Source organism: Balaenoptera acutorostrata, chromosome 14, assembly GCF_949987535.1.
Source record: "Balaenoptera acutorostrata chromosome 14, mBalAcu1.1, whole genome shotgun sequence".
NCBI lineage: Eukaryota > Metazoa > Chordata > Mammalia > Artiodactyla > Balaenopteridae > Balaenoptera > Balaenoptera acutorostrata.
In genome coordinates this window covers 59,415,357-59,434,548 of record NC_080077.1, presented here as the reverse complement: position 1 = coordinate 59,434,548, position 19,192 = coordinate 59,415,357, and the positions used below count along the sequence as shown (strand labels likewise).

At 35.0% G+C, this 19,192-nt stretch overlaps 1 protein-coding gene across 2 annotated transcripts in view; it reads right to left on the bottom strand.

Moving 5' to 3' along the window:
- Positions 1–19,192, bottom strand: part of ASCC3 (activating signal cointegrator 1 complex subunit 3) — a 344,670-nt gene that overhangs the window by 152,006 nt on the left and 173,472 nt on the right. For both annotated transcript variants that reach the window (XM_057527763.1, XM_057527764.1), the window contains one exon: positions 9,339–9,473. In XM_057527763.1, coding sequence (XP_057383746.1) covers positions 9,339–9,473 — 135 coding nt within the window. The remainder of the gene's footprint in view (positions 1–9,338; positions 9,474–19,192) is intronic.

Here is a 19,192-nt window from a genome sequence, read left to right as displayed (position 1 = left end):
TCAATTCCTTGACACCCTCATTTGCACTGACATCTCCTCTGTCCCATCTTAGCCATACCAACGATTGTATTCTAGGCCTGTCATCAACCCACAACTGTACTACTTCCAAAACCAAAATCGCTAGTACAAACACCTCAATTTCTGACCAAAGATTCCTATATGTCAAGCATGCCCAGCTAATTTTTTCTAAGCTCTTTCTTTATCATTAATGATACTTCCAGATCACAATTCCTCTACTTTCTTAATATTCATCAGCAGCACGCCCTCTCCATCCCTGCCCCAGTCTTTATTCTGGTTCTTTCTCCAGTGCAGATAACACAGTCCAAGATTTTAATCACATTCCTGCCAATTTCTTAAACTCATCTGCCCTTTTGCCATATAAGACTGGCAGAATGTCAAACTCAGATGACCCAAGGTAGCTAATGCTTAAGAAAAATTATATACAAGGGCAACTGGAGACCACTCTAAATCCATGATCACAATCTCAACAAGCCCTTAACATTGGACAGCAATTCTGTGATGTCTTTATGGTCAGTTTGTTGTCGCATGTCTCACAATGTCTACATTACACATTGACTGGCTTTCCACAAACTTCTCACCACCTTGTTATCCTTGACTCTTAGAGAATGACCTTAACAACTACTTCACAAGGAAAATACATCAGAGGAAGCTCCCTTATCTTCCTGCCATACACCTAAAACCTATTTGCATCAGAACCCATCTTTCTAACTTTCTCTTCTGTTTTAACAGTTAGTGCCCTAACTCCTATCTAAGGAAAATCTCTACACTTCTTTGGATCCCATGCCTCTTGAAAATTCTCAGGACTCTTATAGGTTATCTGTGGTCTCTTTCCTTTCCTATATGAATAATCAATCAATTTCAATACTTTTTCACTCTCTCTTGAATAGTTTCCATAGAATATAAGCATATCACTTCCACCTTGAAAAGAAAAATAGTATGTCTACCTTTCTGAGTACTATTTCATCTTTTCTAGATACTATCCATTTTCCTTTTGTATATAAATTAAGTTCTCAAAATTGATGTTTACACTTTAATCTACATTCATCAGCCAGCTTAATCTAATTTTTGCTCTCCACTCTGGGAGTGAAAAGGCCCTGAATAAGGTCACCAATATCCTCCACGTGGCTAAGTACAGTGTATTTTGCAGCCCTCACATTACTTGACCACTCACTGCAGCAGTCAGTATAGATGATCTCTTTCTTCTCTTTGAAATGCTCTTTTCCTCGGCCTCTATGACATTTACTCCGGGGTATACTCCAGTGTTTGGAGGCTCCTCTGCTGGCTCATTCTCCTCTAATCATTAAATATCAGAATTCCTCAAGACTTGGTCTTAGGCTCTTTTACCACTCATATCCACTCCCACGGTTTTCCCACTCCAAAACAGACTGAGCTTCTGATACATTAGACTTACATATCCATCCAGATGCTTACTCTACATCTCTAAGTATCCCAGGCACTTCATCTCAGCACGTCCAAATGGAATTCATGATCTGTACCCTTCCCTCCAAAGTAATCCTTCTCTACTACTCTTTTTCCTCATAAATGACCCAACTAACCACTCAACAATATTAAGCCAGACATCTTTTAGAAGCCAGAAAACTTCCAGATCTCTCTTCCTCAACCCTTCATACCCCATTAACTACCAAGTCAATCAATTCTATTTCCTAAATATGCCCCAATGAATCCACATCTCTAACTGGTATTCCCATTCTCTCCTGCCCTGCCTGTGTGTAGTGATCTTTCTTAAAAGCACAACCCTGTTAGGAAAATTACTTGTTTTGTGTGCTCAAATTGTCATTTTATTTTTATATTATTAGTTGAGGGGAATATAGTTAATGACATGCCACTCCCTTCCTCAAACTTCTCTAATCATAACCCATTTCTTTTAAGATAAAATACCTAATCTGTAACATGATAAACAAGGCCCTCACAATCTGGTCCTTGCCTACAACATTAGACTCATGCTATAAATGTGGCATTTACCACTCCCCATCATTCTCTACGTTTCTTAGTCACTCTGATTTTATCCACATCCTTCAATGTGCTATTGCTTTTCTGGTGTCAGAGACTTTTCCTAGAACATTCTTCTGTTGTCCTTTGCTTTGTGTACATATCTCACCTTAAATGTCACTGTGTTAGCTAAGCGTCCTCCCAATTTTACTTTCTTTTAGCACTTAATCTGTCTTTATTATTTAATACAATGTAATTAAAATCAATTATTTAATTAGTTGTTAATCTTTCTGTTCAGCCAGAACATAAGCTCCATAAAAATAAATGGGCAGCTACTTTTTTTCTTCCAAAATATATTTCCATTCCCAATTAACGCAAAGAATGTTAATCAGCATGCAAGCCCCACCTCCTTCAATGAGGCCTTCTTGTATTGCATGAGCCAGAAGGTAAAATCTGTACTTCCCAGATCTCTTGTAGCCAGGGTATTGGATACAAAAATCCATTCTGCTTATTAAATGCACTCATGCAAGATCTAGGCAATGGAAGTGAAGAGGAAACCATTTTCTGCTGTTTTCTTTTGCTGGCAAGCAAAATCTTGGAGAAATGAGGCTTAAAAGTTATAATGGATGTACTATATATTCAAAATTTGGTTTTCCAGCATGTTCGTGAACGATGAAAGGTATCTAGTAGCAGGTGTAGCTTCTGCATGCTGGATCACCACCATGGTATGGCTGCTGGTTCTTAAACTCAACAGTTCCAGTGGTAGTTGCCTGACTTCTACTCCTCCAATCTTACCAACATTCTAGGAATTACCTAACTTCTTTTCACAAAATTATTTTCTATTTAAAATATACGTACAATGGTTTGTTTCCTTTAATGAATCCTGATTGATACAACACAACTTTCTCAATCCACTTTAAACAGGTTGACAGCAGAGTTTATCTATCTTGATACCTATTGATCTACCATAGTGACTGGTAGGTAGCTTACACTCAGTAAATATTCACTGAGTGACTACCACTAAAAACAGTCTGAGGTTCATGTGTATACAGTCAATTCACAATGACACAGACTAGCCTAATTCCCATAACCAATTTCCAGACTAGCTGTGCGAATTATGTACTTTAACTGGGGAGAAAGAAGTACTGTGTCCCCTGTTCCATGTTATAACCCTTGAAAGATGGTCTTGGTTCCCATATGAGCTACCCTGGTATTAATTACAACCCAATTATACAGACACAAGTTAGCATTCTAGAGAGAGTACCCTAATCAGTAGAAGAGAAATCTCCTCTAAAATTGTATTCTTCATACCCATTTGGCCATTTTAAAATAAATGCTGAAATAAAAAATTAAAAAAAAAATCACTGTGAAATGTGATTTTAATCTTTAAATTTTATCAATACAAATTTCTGTACCATTAGGGATTAGAAATCTTTACTTATATAATCTATATGTCTTTAAAATGGTTTTCCTACTAAAGTATTTTCAAATGAGAGAGCAACAATATTCTAATATACATACTTTTCCAAAACAGCAAGGTTCTTTAACAAGATGTATAAACTTGTCTTAAGAAATTTATTGTATGTTTCTAAAATACATCTTAAAGCATAGGAAGAAAAATTGCTGCAATCAAGGCTACTTAAATAAAGATAAAATTACAATGCTACTTTCTGTGTTTCTTAAAAAGGGTCTCACTAAAGAAGCTCCTTGACATGGGTCATGGTAATAATTTTTTGAAAATCACACCTAAAGCACAAGCAACAAAATAAAAAATAAACAAGGGGGACTACATCAAACTAAAAAGCTTTCACCCAGCAAAAAAAATCGACAAAGTGAAAAGACAACCTATAGAATGGGAAAAAATATTTGCAAACCATATATCTGATAAGGGGTTAATAACCAAAGTATATAAAGAACTCATTAAACTCAATAGCAAATAACCAAATAATCTAATTAAAAATGGGCAAAGGGCCTAAAGAGACATTTTTCCAAAGATGGCCATGGCCAACAGGCACATACAAAGAAGCTCAACATCACTAGTCAGTCTTTGGGGAAATGCAAATTAAAAGCACGATGACATATCATCTCACACTCGTCAGAATGTCAGAATGGCTGTCATCAAAAAGAGAAGAGATAACAAATGCCAGTGAAGATGTGGAGAAAAGGGAACTCTTGTGAACTCACTGTTGGTGGGAATGTAAATTGGTACAGTCACTATGAAAAATAGTACGGAGGTTCATAAAAATTAAAAATAGAACTACCATATGATCCAGCAATTCCACTTCTGGGAAGATATCCAAAGGAAACAAAAACAGTTGGAAAGATACCTAAACCCCCATGTTCATAGCAGCATTATTTACAATAGCCAAGACATGGAAACGACCTAAGTATCCAGCAGTGAATGAATGAATAACAAATTTGTGATAGAAACACACACACACACACACACACATACACACACAGTGGATTATTATTCAGCCATCCATAAAAAAATGAGGAAATCCTACCATTTGCTACAATACGCATGGGCCTTCAAGGTTTGCCTGGGTTCAAAATCTTTATTCTAACGAGCCTATTTCCCTTTGAAACGAAAAAATCTAATTAAACACTCAAATCTATTTTTTATTAATTTTCTTTCATTTTACTTAAAAAAAAATAATATAACATTCTTTCTATGTGGTTACAAACAGACAGTAGAATTAATATATTAGCCTCCTAAAGGAAAGGAGGTTGATATGCCTGAGGAAAGAATAAACTCTGAGACAACAGTTTACACTTATTTAAAGTAAAAAAACAAGAGAAAGGGGGCTCTTAGGTACCTGCCACTCTCTTCAGCTAACAGATATCATCTGTTCCAGGAAGAGGAAATTCTAATTTTATTTGGTTATACTGATACTGGAAAGCTGCTAAACCAGAAATAATTAAAGCTATCAATATTAAGTATCAGATTACTTACATCAAAGCCAAATTCCTATAATTTAGGCAAAGGCTAAAGCTAACCTATGAAAGCAGGCGATGGTTGGTAGATCTAGATAATAATAAAAAGTCATAAAATGATACTTTAAGGTAGCTTGAGGGTACATATTATTACCCGATTTTTCCTAGTGTTCTGATTTGTTTAACAGATATTCTTAATCACTACATTCATGAGGCTTGCTGCATGATAGACCGCATCTACCTATAAGGAAAACTTTTAATATCACTAATATATGTAAAAAATCAAACAACATCAGTGCCTATTAATCAGAGAAATACTGTACAGGGTGGGTGGGAATATCCATCCTAGTACTAGAATATTTAAAGCCTGTTAAAAGTTTTGTCCCTAAAGGAAAGAATTTATTTGACTGAGATGGAGAATGAAACAGAATCTGAAGATTCTAATTGGAATAATTCATTCAACTTAAAATTAAAATTATAATTAAAAACAACGGGGACTTCCCTGGTGGTCCAGTGGTAAAGAATCCGCCTTCCAATGCAGGGAACGCGGGTTGGATCCCTGATTGGGGAACTAAGATCCCACATGCCACAGGGCAACTAAGCCCACACGCCATAACTACTGAGCTCATGCGTCTCAACTAGAGCCCACGTGCCGCAAACTACAGAGCCCATGCGCTCTGGAACACGGGCGCCACAACTACAGAGCCCACCTGCCCTGGAACCTGCGTGCCACAACTAGAGAGAAGCCCGCATGCCACAACGAAAGATCCCGCATGCCTCAACAAAGATCCTGCGTGGTGCAACTAAGACCCGACGCAGCCAAAAATAAAATAAATCTTAAAACAAACAAACAAATAATGGCTTAATAATGAAAATGTCTGTATCCCTAATGATATATTTCTATGTATAAATGCAAGCTGCTACTATTCCCTAAGGTATGTTCTATCTTACAGAAAACAGTGGTTTCTTAAGAGAGCTTCTTTGTCGGAGAAGGCGAAAAGTAATATGCAAAGTAAACTTCTAGAAGTAGATTTCCAGAATATGATATGCAATGTTTTATCACTCTTCAGCTAGTTTCCAAAATAATTTCATATATCATTTCATTTGTTTCTCATAGTAAACTACTAGAATAGGTGTTATTTACCCCATTATTACTCCATTTGATAGAAGAAAAAGTACCTTAAAGAAATGTTTAGGTGTTTAAGGCCACAGGGCTTCTAGAGGCGAAGTCACAGCCAGAGCTTTTTGCTAATGTGTCCTCTTACTTTGGGCCTCGTTTGTAATTCCTCAGACACTCCCTTCCCCGGGGAGAACTGCAAGCTCCATCTCTGTAGCTTAATCTACCCTTGGGGTATTTCACTTTCCTTTCCCTATTTTCCTGTTTCAGTGGACAATTTGGAAATACAGTTGCTTTTTCAGCTGGGAGTAAATTTGATATCAAAGATAGGAATGGTATGAGGGGTCGTGAAGTATAACTGTTAGTTACTGGAAAGAAATGACTCATCTTCAGCTGTGGTTAAGGCACAGACACAGCCTCAGTATGTACACACACTGCCCGCCCCACCCTGCCCCCCACACACACACACAGAGAAAAAGAATCCTTAATGGAGTTTTATTTATTATTTATACAAATAAAGTTACAGTGTGTTGAATAAAACTGTGAAGAAATGCTTTTAAAAACCATACTTGCTGACTCAGGAATTGAGATGGTTACTTTAAACACTTAGGGATAAAGGATCACTGTGGCACGGTAGGGATTTAGTTGTATTTCCATTAACAGGAGTCAGGAGGCTAAATTTCTATGTACTACCATAGCAAACTTACCTTCTAATTTTATTTTAATGTTCTGAGTACTTAATTTCCTATTTATCAAAAACATCAGAAGAAATATCTCCTGCCATCATCGTAATAGCATCCTTAGAATTGCTAGTAAGTTAATACCATTCAAGTTTAAAAGGCACTTCAAGAAATAGGAACAAACATTCAACTTTAGATTTAGAAGAATAATCTAAAATTCTGGAGCTTCAAGAAAACATCCAGAAAGATTACCTTATCTTTTGTTATAAATAATTTTCACTGTGGAGGGGCCAACTGTTTTGAATCTCTCTCTTTCGGAGCAATGAGGGATATAGCTGAGCTGAAGAAATGTTCTTCCATTTTATTAAAGGAAAAAAAAAAGACTCAAAGCTCTAAAGGCTTTAGAAAGTCACAGGTTGGATATGTTCTGTTTGCTTTTGAACAAACAGGATGCACTGTAGTGAAAAGGGTAGACTTTGGAGTCAGTCTGGTTCAAATCATAGTTTCACTTATTACATGGGAGTCTCTGGGAAAATTATTCTCTTTTCTCAGTTTCCTTATCTGTAAAATGGGGATAAGAATCTTTAAAGGACAGAATAGTGGTAGAGATCAAATGAGAAAACTAAAGTGAGAACATCTCTTAATAATGTCTGCCTCCAAGAAACAAAGGCAAAAAAAAAAAAGTAATTTTGGGGTACCTACTATCAGCCAAATGCTATATTAAAGAGTATAATGGTGAATAGGACAGCGTTCCTTGAAAACATGTACTTATTAATAATGTCTGTGGAATCCATTCTTGTTAAAAAAAAAAAACAATAATAACAGGTGGGTCAGGATAAAAATCAAGTATAATGAAAATATCAAAAAAAAAAAAAGGTATAATAAAATGACTAGGGACTTTCAAGTCTCCACGTTTTTTTTCAGCATAGTGATCTGTCATTATACATTTGGTGACATGGTCTTAAATAAATATCATTTGAAAATTCCTCTACATAAATTATTTCTATATGCTTTAGAGTATTTCATGCTATATTTGAATTACTTATACACAAATGCCATATCAAGAGATAATAATAGTACAAACCTACATCATAGGTTGTTGTGAACATTGAATGAGTTATAGAAAGCAATGAAAACAATGCCTGGCCCAAGTAAACTCTGATAAATATTGAATATTATTATTATAACAATGAAACAATAAACCTGCATGATTTAGAATAGCAATAACTCTCAGAACTGAGAGGTATAAAATAACCAGAAATCCACAAGGTGGCTCTCAAGGCTTGGCTTTTAAACACGATAGAGCTGCTTTGTATTTCCAAAGAAATGAAACAAGACCTTTCATAATTCACCATTATGAATGCCGACCTGACTTTTCAAAGACTCTCATAAATTCATAATTAATAAATAACTGGAAGAATACAAAGCTGCATAATAAGTGGTATGTAATAGAAAACTTTATAAACCAAAAAAAAAGAAAAAAAATGAATAAATTTTGTAGTTACCCTGAAAGAGAATCTGACATTCAAAACAACCTGCATCAGATTATCAGTCAGAATTTAAAATATCAATATAAAATGGTGAAATTTAGAGCACAATCCTAATAACTAAATATATTTTACTAAGATGGTAAATGTGAAGGTGCAGAGCACAATGCCTGGCAGCTGTTCAGCAAATGTCAGTTAAATCTTAAGTTATGCATATAAAATACTTTGAAGATACTATCATTTTATGCCTATAGTTTTCTTATTTAAAAATTTATTTTTATAGCTTTAAATCAGGGCAAAATTTTCTGCAAAGGGACAGAGTACTTTAGGCTTTGTGAGCCATATAATCCCGGCAGCAAGTACTCAATTCTTCCCTTGTGTGTAAAAAAGCAGCCATAGAAGACAAGGGAAGGGCTCTGACTGTTTTCTAATAAAACTAATTACAAAAACAGGTTGCCACCTTTGGCCCTCGGGCTGTAGTTTGCCCACTCTTGATCTAAATCATTACTTGATACAATTAAATAAAACCTTCTATAAATCTTAGAGTACTATCGATACTCAAATTACCCAGAGATGTGCCTCGCAAACTGTAATGTACATAAATCATTTGGGGATCAAGAAGAAATGCAGATTATGATGTGGTAAGTCTCAGGTGAGGCCTGAGGTTCTGCGCTTCTAATGAGGACCCAGACTGTTTAGGTCCTTTGATAATATCGTGAGTGGCAAGGCAGCTGTTCTGAACCTTTTTGGTCTCAAACTTTCACTCTCAAAAAGAGCTTCTGTTTATGTAAATTACATCTGTCCATGTTAACCTTAGAAATTAAAAAAAAAATTATCTATTATATCTTTAAAAGAACAATAATCCATTAGATGTTAATGTATTTTATAAAATGTAACTGTATTTTATGCTTTAACTATGGGACTAAACACTACAATTATAATCATATAGAAAAAAGTGGTAATTGGACACAACATGCATTCGGATCCTTTGAAAGTCAAGAAAAAAGTCAAAATTATAACATGATAAATCTGTAAAATTAACTTATTGGAAACTGGAAACCATGGATCTTTCATATATAAAATATCTGGTATATCTGGCACATTATGTGCTTTAGTTCTTGTATTGTGCTGTCATTTGTTCCCTACCTGTTTTTCTGCATGTCCATATTCAGGTCCTTGAGTAGGTAAAAAGTAGGAAATCTGGCCATTATTCTTGGCTCTTTCTATTAGAGACATAGCCGTTCTTACAGTGGCATTTCGAGCATGTACAAACACCATCACCTAAAATAAAGGAAAGCAGTTTATTTAATACTCAAATTCATTAAAAGATGGCTTAATACTAGTCTGGAAGTCACCCTATATAAATGACTATTAATTTTTCAAAATAAACGCCCAGTTTATGAATACTTCAACATTTGCTTATTTTAGAACAAAGTATATATAGGATAAAGGCAAGTTAAGTAAAATTCAATAACATAGCTTTGTTTATTATTAGCCTATAATTGGTAGAAGTCAGAATGAAATTAATAGACTATATAAAATGTGGAACTTAATTTGTGCATTTCTCTTCTGAAGACATGATTCGTTAGCACAATCATATCTTACGAGGACAGAGTATAAAAATATACCAGAGCCTTATTTCGCCACAGTCAATGAAATTGCCAGTATCATAAAGATGTTTAAAGAAACTGGAAACAATAAAGACCACTCTTCCTTGGACAAAATCATGTCTAAGAACAACCATTCAGAATAGAGTTTAGGGGACTGCTGGAGATGCAAAAGCTTCTAGAGAGGTACTTGGAATTTTCTGTTGTGGCAGACCTTCCTGTGGAATTATTCACAAAGCGACTGTGGAAATCTGAATTAGGGGGAAGGTGAGTGTCTGGATGCTTTGTCAAGAAGAAGTGGAAAAAAAGTCCTTCCAGGGACAGTAGTCAGGAAGAATGTGAAGGCAAATGAAGAGAATAAAATCAGGAAGTGACTAGCAGTCTGCATTTGCTGCCTCTCAGGGCCTGCCTTCTCTCCTCTGTGATGTTTCTTCTTTGGCTTCCACCTCCCTGTCCCCTCCCTCCATAGCTCAGCCCCAGCCTTCCCAAAGAGCCATATCTAATTCCTAATTCTTGCCTGTCTTCCCAGTGTCTCTCCATGTTCTTCTGTCAATTGTTTTCCCAGAAGCTGGAACTTTGGTGTTATTTGCAGGTTACACACTTAGAAGGACACACAACATTGTTTTTAGTCAGGGAATTAATAGGTTCAGGAGAGTTGACCTGAGTAAGAGAAGATCATTTTGAGGACAAACAAAAGTGAAAAAGGGAAGGAGGCCTGGGCTTTGACCAGAAAGGAGACAGAATGACAAAGATCTAGAGCACATGCTGTATAATTAACTCAGAGTAATCTTATAATTAGCCCACAGGAAACTTGCCAAAGGCAATGTTCCACATATAGGATCTGATAAAATTCATAGTAGAGTAAAACCTGAGATAACCATCATTCAAGAAACTGGAATACTTAACTAATATTCTTTTAGGGTGTATTCAAAGTAAAGGAGAGAAAATAATCTGGAGAAGACCAGAAGTTCCTCAATGAAAATCTCCCAAAGTGTTTAGAGAAAGTAAAACAAGCACTGCAAGTCATCTGGAGAAATTTAACATAAGTTAATCACAGCCTTCAAGGACATAAAGCTTGAGACTTCACACTTTATCAGAGCTCTAACTTATTTTCTGATACCAATGTGATTTGAAAAGAAATATGATCAAAAGAATATTTCTAAGGAGTACGCTACTAAAATTTATTTCAGAAAGTTTCGTGGATACTTAGAAAATTTTTTGTTTTCCGTATTTTCAACCTCCCACCCCTGCCAAAAACCAAATCTGCTTTTCACAGGCTCTCTAGCTTTCTGGGGAATCATCTTTACCTCACAGGATGTCAAGAGACTGCCATTTAAGTTCACTGTGATGATATTTTCATAATTCCTGACATCAGCTATTTAATACTAAGTTAGATGGAAGATTCTATTAACCATAATGCCTTGCTGAAGCTTCCCCAATTCAGAATCTGTCAAATTCTACCATCCTGTCTTTCTACAAGGTAGGGACATTTCAACTACGAGTTTCTTTTTAAAGGGGAAGGCAGATTATTTTCTTTTATATAAAAATAAATTTGATCACACACAAAACCTCATTTACCCCCAACATTAAATTTTAAGAAAAATCTCAATTAAAATGAATTTACTTATTATTTTATTAATTTATTTATTCATTCAAATGTTTCTGAGCATGCAGTCACTACCAAGCCCTGAGAAAACTGCTGTGAAAAAGAGAGACAAGGTCCCTGCCCTCATGGAGATGAGAATCTTGTATGATGGATTAAATATGCACAAAATAACTTTTACTTAAAATATATTTATTGGACATGTGTGTGTGTAAAATACTGTTAGCAGGAGAGATATGAAATGGATAAGACATGGTCCCTTCTTCTATAGAATTTAAGGAGGGAGATAAAACTAGACATAATTTAGGGAGCTGATCCAAAAGACGGATGGAGTGCGGATAACACAGGAATGCTAAACATGGAGACAGCTGGTCTCCTTCATTCATCCGTGCCACGACATTTACACATACCTCCTGCATGCCAAACAGTGGCCAAAGCACCGGGGATACCATGATGAACACGTTCCAAGGCACCAAATTGGAACTCTACTGTTACGGCAAGAGAGAATCACTAGGAATCAGCCCTAGCTGGCTGTAGAAGCAGGATGCAGTCTGCACGGAGGAGGCTACGTACACTAGTCTAGAGTATTCATCCTTGGTAATTTTAGTGTGTTAGCTTGAAGAAGTACGTTTTCGTTCAAAGTTTCTTACACTGAGGCCCAGGGACCACTTCATCAGAATTACTGCTGGGGCTTGTTGAAATAGATTTCTGAGTCCTCCCCTAAAACCAACTGAGTAAAAATATCTAGCAGTGGGGTCTAAAAATTGAATTATTAACGACTATTGAGATCTCCACTGTACTACTGTGTGAAATTAGGTAATGGTTACCACCAGCTTAGTTTTCTTCTTCTAAGTTAAAAGAAGTTCAGAAGGAAACATAAATAAAACATATATAATACCACCACTACAAAGATTCCCTAATAACCCATCTTTATTTACCTATACATACGAAACATCAGGGATTATTAAGATATTTTATATAACCACTATAGCCCCAAGATCATTCTCCAGATGGGCTAGGGTTTTATAATACAACCAGATTTCTATTCTCCATAATTCAAATGCCACATTATGTAAATCCCGTTAAAATAACAGATATGGAGAACATAAGGGAAAATAAAATATGACCCTAAATCTTCATTAATTATTTAAGTCTGACTTGTCAACTTATCACTTTGCAAATTATTTTCTACTACAGCCAAGAGAAATATTAGTTACAACTAAAGTAGCAATTTCTTTTTATTAAAGAATCCATCATGTCTTGTTCAGTAAAATAAACTTTTTCTTATTAAGAATTTTCTGTCTAGAGGCTCCAACAGAGGCCATTACAAGGTTTTGGGTCTCTATAAACATACTTGATTTTATGGTTTGTTAATTTGGTTAATTAATTTAAATAGACTCATATAAAAATTATAACAGAGAGGACAACACTGTTTCATATGGCAGAAATAACTCCAAATTAATCTTAGAAACGCTGTTGGTAACCAAACAGCAGTTAAATGGGCGTGTGTCTAAAATAAGATTAGAACAGTAGATTCAACTCAATAATGTTGGTCAATTTTGACTGTTTTGTAAAACTGTTTATATTTTTACTCGAGGTTTGTTAGGTTAATGTAATTAAAAATATTTTATACACTTATTTTTGCTTTAAAAAGCCATTTAGTTAAAAAATGTATGATGGAATCAGTCCTGGACTGGGAAAGAAAGTATGAGAATCTGAGTTCTGGTCCTGTTATTTGACTTATCAAAGAAAGTGTCCTTCAAATGAGATGCTGATTAAAATTAATGAAAAGTAAAAGCTCAGATAATGATCATTCAGAAAACCAAAATGCCAAAGTAACTGATATTGTTTCAGTGTATTCAAAGTAGAGAAGGACACATTATTTTAAAAAGACCAAAAATTCTACTTTGAAATATTGTTAAATAGCAGTGTGATTTAGAACAAATTATTTAACCTCTTTGATCTTTATTTCCTCTAGTACATAGATAGTTACTAGAGCCATAGGATTACGATAAGGATTAAAGGGTATTGTGTAAGTGAAACACTGCGTTTAGTAAAACAACAGCTCTCAAATTTTAGGATGCATCAAAATCACCTGGCAGGCTTGTTACAAACTGCTGCTCCTTAAGTAGGTCTGAGGCAAGACAAGAATTTGCATTTCTAACAAGTTCAAAGGAGATGCTAAAACTCTTTGTACAGGAACTTGGAGACTTCCAGAGCTGGTAAGTATTAACACCACGATAAGGGTAATAAACATTAAGAAAATTAACTTGACCTAAAAGACTAAGTGGTTAGATCAGTGAATGAATATTATAAATTGACACCTATATAAACATTTATTCCTCGCTTATGCAAGTGTGTGTGCATATCTAACACCACAAAAAACAATTTAAAAGAACACTTATCCTTTAACAACCTTTGTAAGGGTGTTGTGCCAGATGAACTAGGGATAAAACAATTAGTAGAAATATTTAAGCTTGGGATTATTTTAGAACTGGAGGGAGGAGGCCAAAGATTGTGAAATCTTGAATCAAATTCTCTTCCCTAAAAATTTCCACTAAGAAGGAAGAATAAGAATCGAAATACCTGGAAAAAATACAACACGGCAGATAGACGTCCCACAGGAAATGCTGCTGAGAAATAATGTTTTATAATTTATGGTATTGTCTATTGCAATGGTTAAAGAATGAGGCTTGAGGATGAGGAAGTTTATGTCATGGTGTTTATGTTTTCACTCTAACCAGCACAGCCATTTATTTGTTTTGTTCTCAATTCTTCCCAACCTTCTTAACCCAGGATCCTCAAGAGAATTAAGCCCCAATGACCTAAGCAAATAGTGACTCTAAAGTGTGTCCCCAGACCAAGAGCATCCTCTGGAAACTTGTTACAACTACAAATTAATAGCGTCACCCCACATCTGAGCCAAAAACTCTGAGGCTGGGACCCAGCAATCTGGTTTAATAAGCCATTAATACGATGAATGTTAAAATTTGAGAGCCCAGTGAAATGGCATCCATTGTATGTAAAAAAACAAAAACAAAAACAAAACCCCCCAGACCTGTCCTCTGTGCATTTAAAATGGTTCTTTAAGTACTATCTTTGGGAGACTGGAGAAAATAGCCAAATCATTTTCCATGTTCTATAGTCTGAATGAGGAGTGCCGCTGCAGGTGTATTTCAGATTTATATACCACAAGGGCATGTAGGCAACAAAATAGTTTTTATTGCTGTGATTATATTACCCTATCTGTGATATTAAGTAAATGCAATTTTAAAAGGCTTCATTCTGATTGCTGTGAATCAGTTCTCATTTTAGGCCTGCCAATACTGACCAGCTAAAGACACTTAGGTCATCTGAAGATCTTTTCACACCAGTACCCAGTTTCCTCATTTATTTTTTCATTTGCATAGTATTCCTTTACTTAGAAATACCACAATTTACTTAACCAGTCCTTGTTTAATGGACATTTATGTTGTTCCTAATCCTTTCTTACTTAAAGCAATGCTGTAATAAATAACTCTGTATACAAGTCATTTCACAATTTTGTGGATATTTTCATAGAAGTGAAATTGTTGGGTCAAAGTATATATGACCATTGAACTATGTCCCTATTCTGAACATTGTCTGTTTTATTATTGGGCATTTTTTTCTTATAAATTTGTAGGTGTTCTTATAATACAGAAGATAGTATGTTTTGTCTTTTTCTATACTGCAAATATTTTGTTCTAGTCTATGCTTTATCTTTTGACTTTATTTATGGTATCTTATTCAGTATGGAAATAGTTAATTTTTCTTCAGATCTGCCAGGATTTTTCTCTATGACTTCTGGGAAATTCATAGGCAAGAAAGTGAAAATAGTCATAAATATACGAAAAGGTGCTAAACTTCAGTAGCACTCTGTGGCTCTGGAAATCCAATGGTGGGCACAAGCGGAGCTGGATTTTGCTCTTGTACACGCACACACACACCTATCTATCTGCACGCACACACACACATATCTATCTGCACGCACACACACACGTATCTATCTGCAAAGATATCTACAAAGATATCCATAATATAGTGCCATGTAAAAAAATATCAAGTTGAAGAACAATTTCCATAGTATTATTCTGAGTATATTATAAAGGGTGTGTGTGTGTGTTTAAAAATAGGGAGATATGGATGAAAACCCACCAAAGTAATTACCCCACAAATGAAAATGGGATGGAGAGTATAAAAAGATAATGTGTTCTCTGTATATCTTATATTGCTTATCTTACCTATTGAAACAAGCCTTAATAGTTTTATGAATATATAAATTTTATTAAACAGGAGAAATGATCAGTGATGAGGTTGTAATAGTATATTTATAATATACTATTGTACTACCATATTTGATGTGACTTTTTTATTGCTAAGGGATTTACGGTGTCAAAGGAAAAACTTAAAGAACACGTATTTAACAATGAACTTAGAAGGGTGGTAGTGGTACTTTTGATCGAAGAGACACATTTATCTTGTTTTAGTTCACCTGGAAATGCTTTAAGAAGAAAAAAGAGACATGGTCTAGCAGAAGAAAATAAATAGTACTTCCTGGAAAAGTATACAGAGGTCAAAGGCACAGAGAAGACAGCCAATCCATATGGATTTGGTGAATACTGGCTCTAGGCAGAAATGGACATGTAGACAGAGGAGCAGTAATAGCTGGAAAGGCAAAATACAACCTCATTATAAAATGTATACTCAAGAGAAAATTCACTCAAGACTCAGAAAAAAATGATACCACTAAAAGCAATGCTTGAAAAATTATTTTTATGTTAGACAAAGATTTTAAACTGAGCAGTTAAAGAGAATGCCATCATCATGAAAAAACATGAATTCTTGTAAAGGAATATACATTACATGATGATAAAAAAAATTATGACTCAAGGAAGTGTAAAAGAAAAAGGTGGATAAAACATAGGAAAAACCTAAAGACGATTTTGGAATGTAAATTGATAGAACAATGGACAGGACAATTTTAAAAGGCTGGGGTTATTAAAAGAAAAAAGGTGGCCCTGTTTTTTATGAAGAGTGAAGATGAGCGAGAAGGCACTTAGGGAGGTCTCCCTGAGAAAGAGTTAGTGTGATTGAGACAGATCTTATAAAAAGAACTCTGATTTAAACATTTTAAAATATAGCTTTGTAGCCAATAAACTACCTGAAACATTGGTACAAATTTATAAAAGTCATTTAAAAAAAGAAAAAAGAAAGAAAGAAAAGAAGAAACCCTTATACCTACATGGGGGGAGATGATGCTACTATTATGGTTAAATTAAAATAATAAAAATTTCCCTGACGATTCCAGGTACAAGTGATACTTTATTCTTTTGAGCATCCAAAGAATTCACAGGCCCCTCTCTTAAGCATTTATCACTGACTATATTTTATTTTGAACTATTTTTGTGCTTGATTTAGTTCCTCTGTGAGTCTGTGATCATCCAACAATTACATGACAGGTATTGGGAATATAACAGTGGGCAAGGCCGGCACGTGTCCCTGTGCTTATGGAGCTTATATCTAGTTACTATGATGCACGATTGGAGTCTGGGAAATGGTGAACACAGAAGCTGCCATTCATTACATGAACAACTACTGGAAGAAGATGCAGGTTAAAAAAAAAAAAAGAAGAAGAAGAAGAAGAAATAAAAGCATAATCTAGAAGTTAATTGGGGTCCTCTCTCAAAATTAGTAAATTCCTTGATTTAAAGGTGATGACGTTCCAGGTTTCTTCATTATTGGCCTTAGGGTGTCATCTCTCTAAATCCTTCCTGTGTTCAAAGCCTCCATGCATTTGTATATTTCTAGGCCTTTACCCATGTTTTACTTTACTTAGTTCTCCTGCCAACTTCCTCTGGGGAAATTCTACAAACCTTTAAGGCCCAGTTCTAATGACTCTTCTCCAATCTCTCCAGGGAAAGCTATCACTCCCACAGCACTTTGTTCATACTTGTGCCTGTGCAATCTTGAGATGTATATAGGTCTCTCCGCTGTTGTCACAATTACTAGGACTAATAATAAAAGATATGATTTACTAAGTGCTTACTATGTGCTAGGCCCAGTACTAGGTGCCAGGCATAGTTATTTAATTTACTATTAACAACACAATTAGGTAGGTAATTCTATTAGAATTTTACAGATGAGAAAACTGAAGCTCAGAGTTTTAATAACTTCCTACTCATTCAAGAGCAGAACTGGGAATTATCCTCAGATTTGATAGTCCAAAGCCTATTTTCTTTCCACCAAGTTATATTCCCTCTTTGGGTGTTGCCTGAGGGCACGTTTACACCTTACTAATTTTGAGGTCTCCTTGTCATCCCCCATACCACTCTCCCTGCTATCACCAAATCAGTGGGCACTCATAAATGCTGAAATTCCAATGTTAAAAATGGTCAACTTTCATAAAAAACATTTATTTTTAGCACATTTTGAGCAGAGATATGAATTTAAAAGTTTATAAATATAATAGGATGTAGGCTGAGTTAATACTTTCACTGATACCTTTTATTAGAATATGGGGTATAAAGCTAACTTCCAATTATTCAACTAGATAATTAATTTTCCTGGATAGTTTTATTTAAATTTATTAGCAAACATTCCACTGATAATTAATAACTAAAATAGTTACTATTAGTCTTTTGATACTGTTGTAAAGCTATGTGTATACAGTTGACCACTGAACAACATGAGTTTGAAATGGGCAGGTCCACTTATTTGCAGATTTTTTTCAATAGTAAATCCTACAGAACTACACGACCCACTGTTGGTTGAATCCCATGCAGAATCGCTGATCTGGAGGAACCACGTGTATGAAGGGACCGCGTATACTAAGGGCTGATGATAAGGTATAGGTGTATTTTTGACTGTATGGAGGGTTGGCGTGCCCCCAACACCCACGTTGTTCAAGGGTCAACTGTACATTTTAATGCCATTGCAAAGTTAAAAATTTGGATTTTAAAAAGAAACAATTTATAAAATGAGCTAGTCTAAGAGCATCTTAAAAAAAAAATTCTCGACTTTGAAGTCAAAGACAGTTCCTAAATCAAAGCTACTTACGTTTACAATGAATCAAATTATTCAGATCCATTAACCAAAATAATGTCTTACTGATGGACATGAATAAAGAAAGCATTTTTATGTTGTATAATGGTAGAAAATTTTACACTACTATATTTGGATTACATCAATAAAACTACTATTACTAAAAATAGGGCTAAAATAATAAGTTTTAAACTTCTCTTAATAAAATTTAAATTTATTAATCACGAGTGTAACAACTAGCATTTATTATCAGATATTCCTGCCAATGAACTGCATTACTAAAGCATAATTTTTAGTTTAAAAAGACCTGGTGAAAGGCTTATCACATATACAAACTACATCAAATAGGGTTAATTTATCTTGTCTTAGCTGTCTCAGAAAACTGTATAATTCATTGACTAGTTTTCATGCATTAAATTATGCAAATAAACCAAGGGAAGTAATCTGGAGGTAGAGAGAGAAGTGGTTCCACAGCTCCAAGCTGTGTAATTAGATCTACACTCAGCAGCTCAGAGCCACCTCTGGGCTCTCATGCTGAGAATATGCAGTTCTTCTCAAGAAACCTAAGCTTTTTAAGTGATAAACAGATTCAGGTTATCATTACTGAATTACATTTTAGGGCATTACCCTGAATGTGAAATATATTCTTCATCAATTTCTCTAAAGGAATCATTTTAATATTTACCAGCTTTTATATTTCAGTTGTATAGAGCTTTAACTGCTAAAGT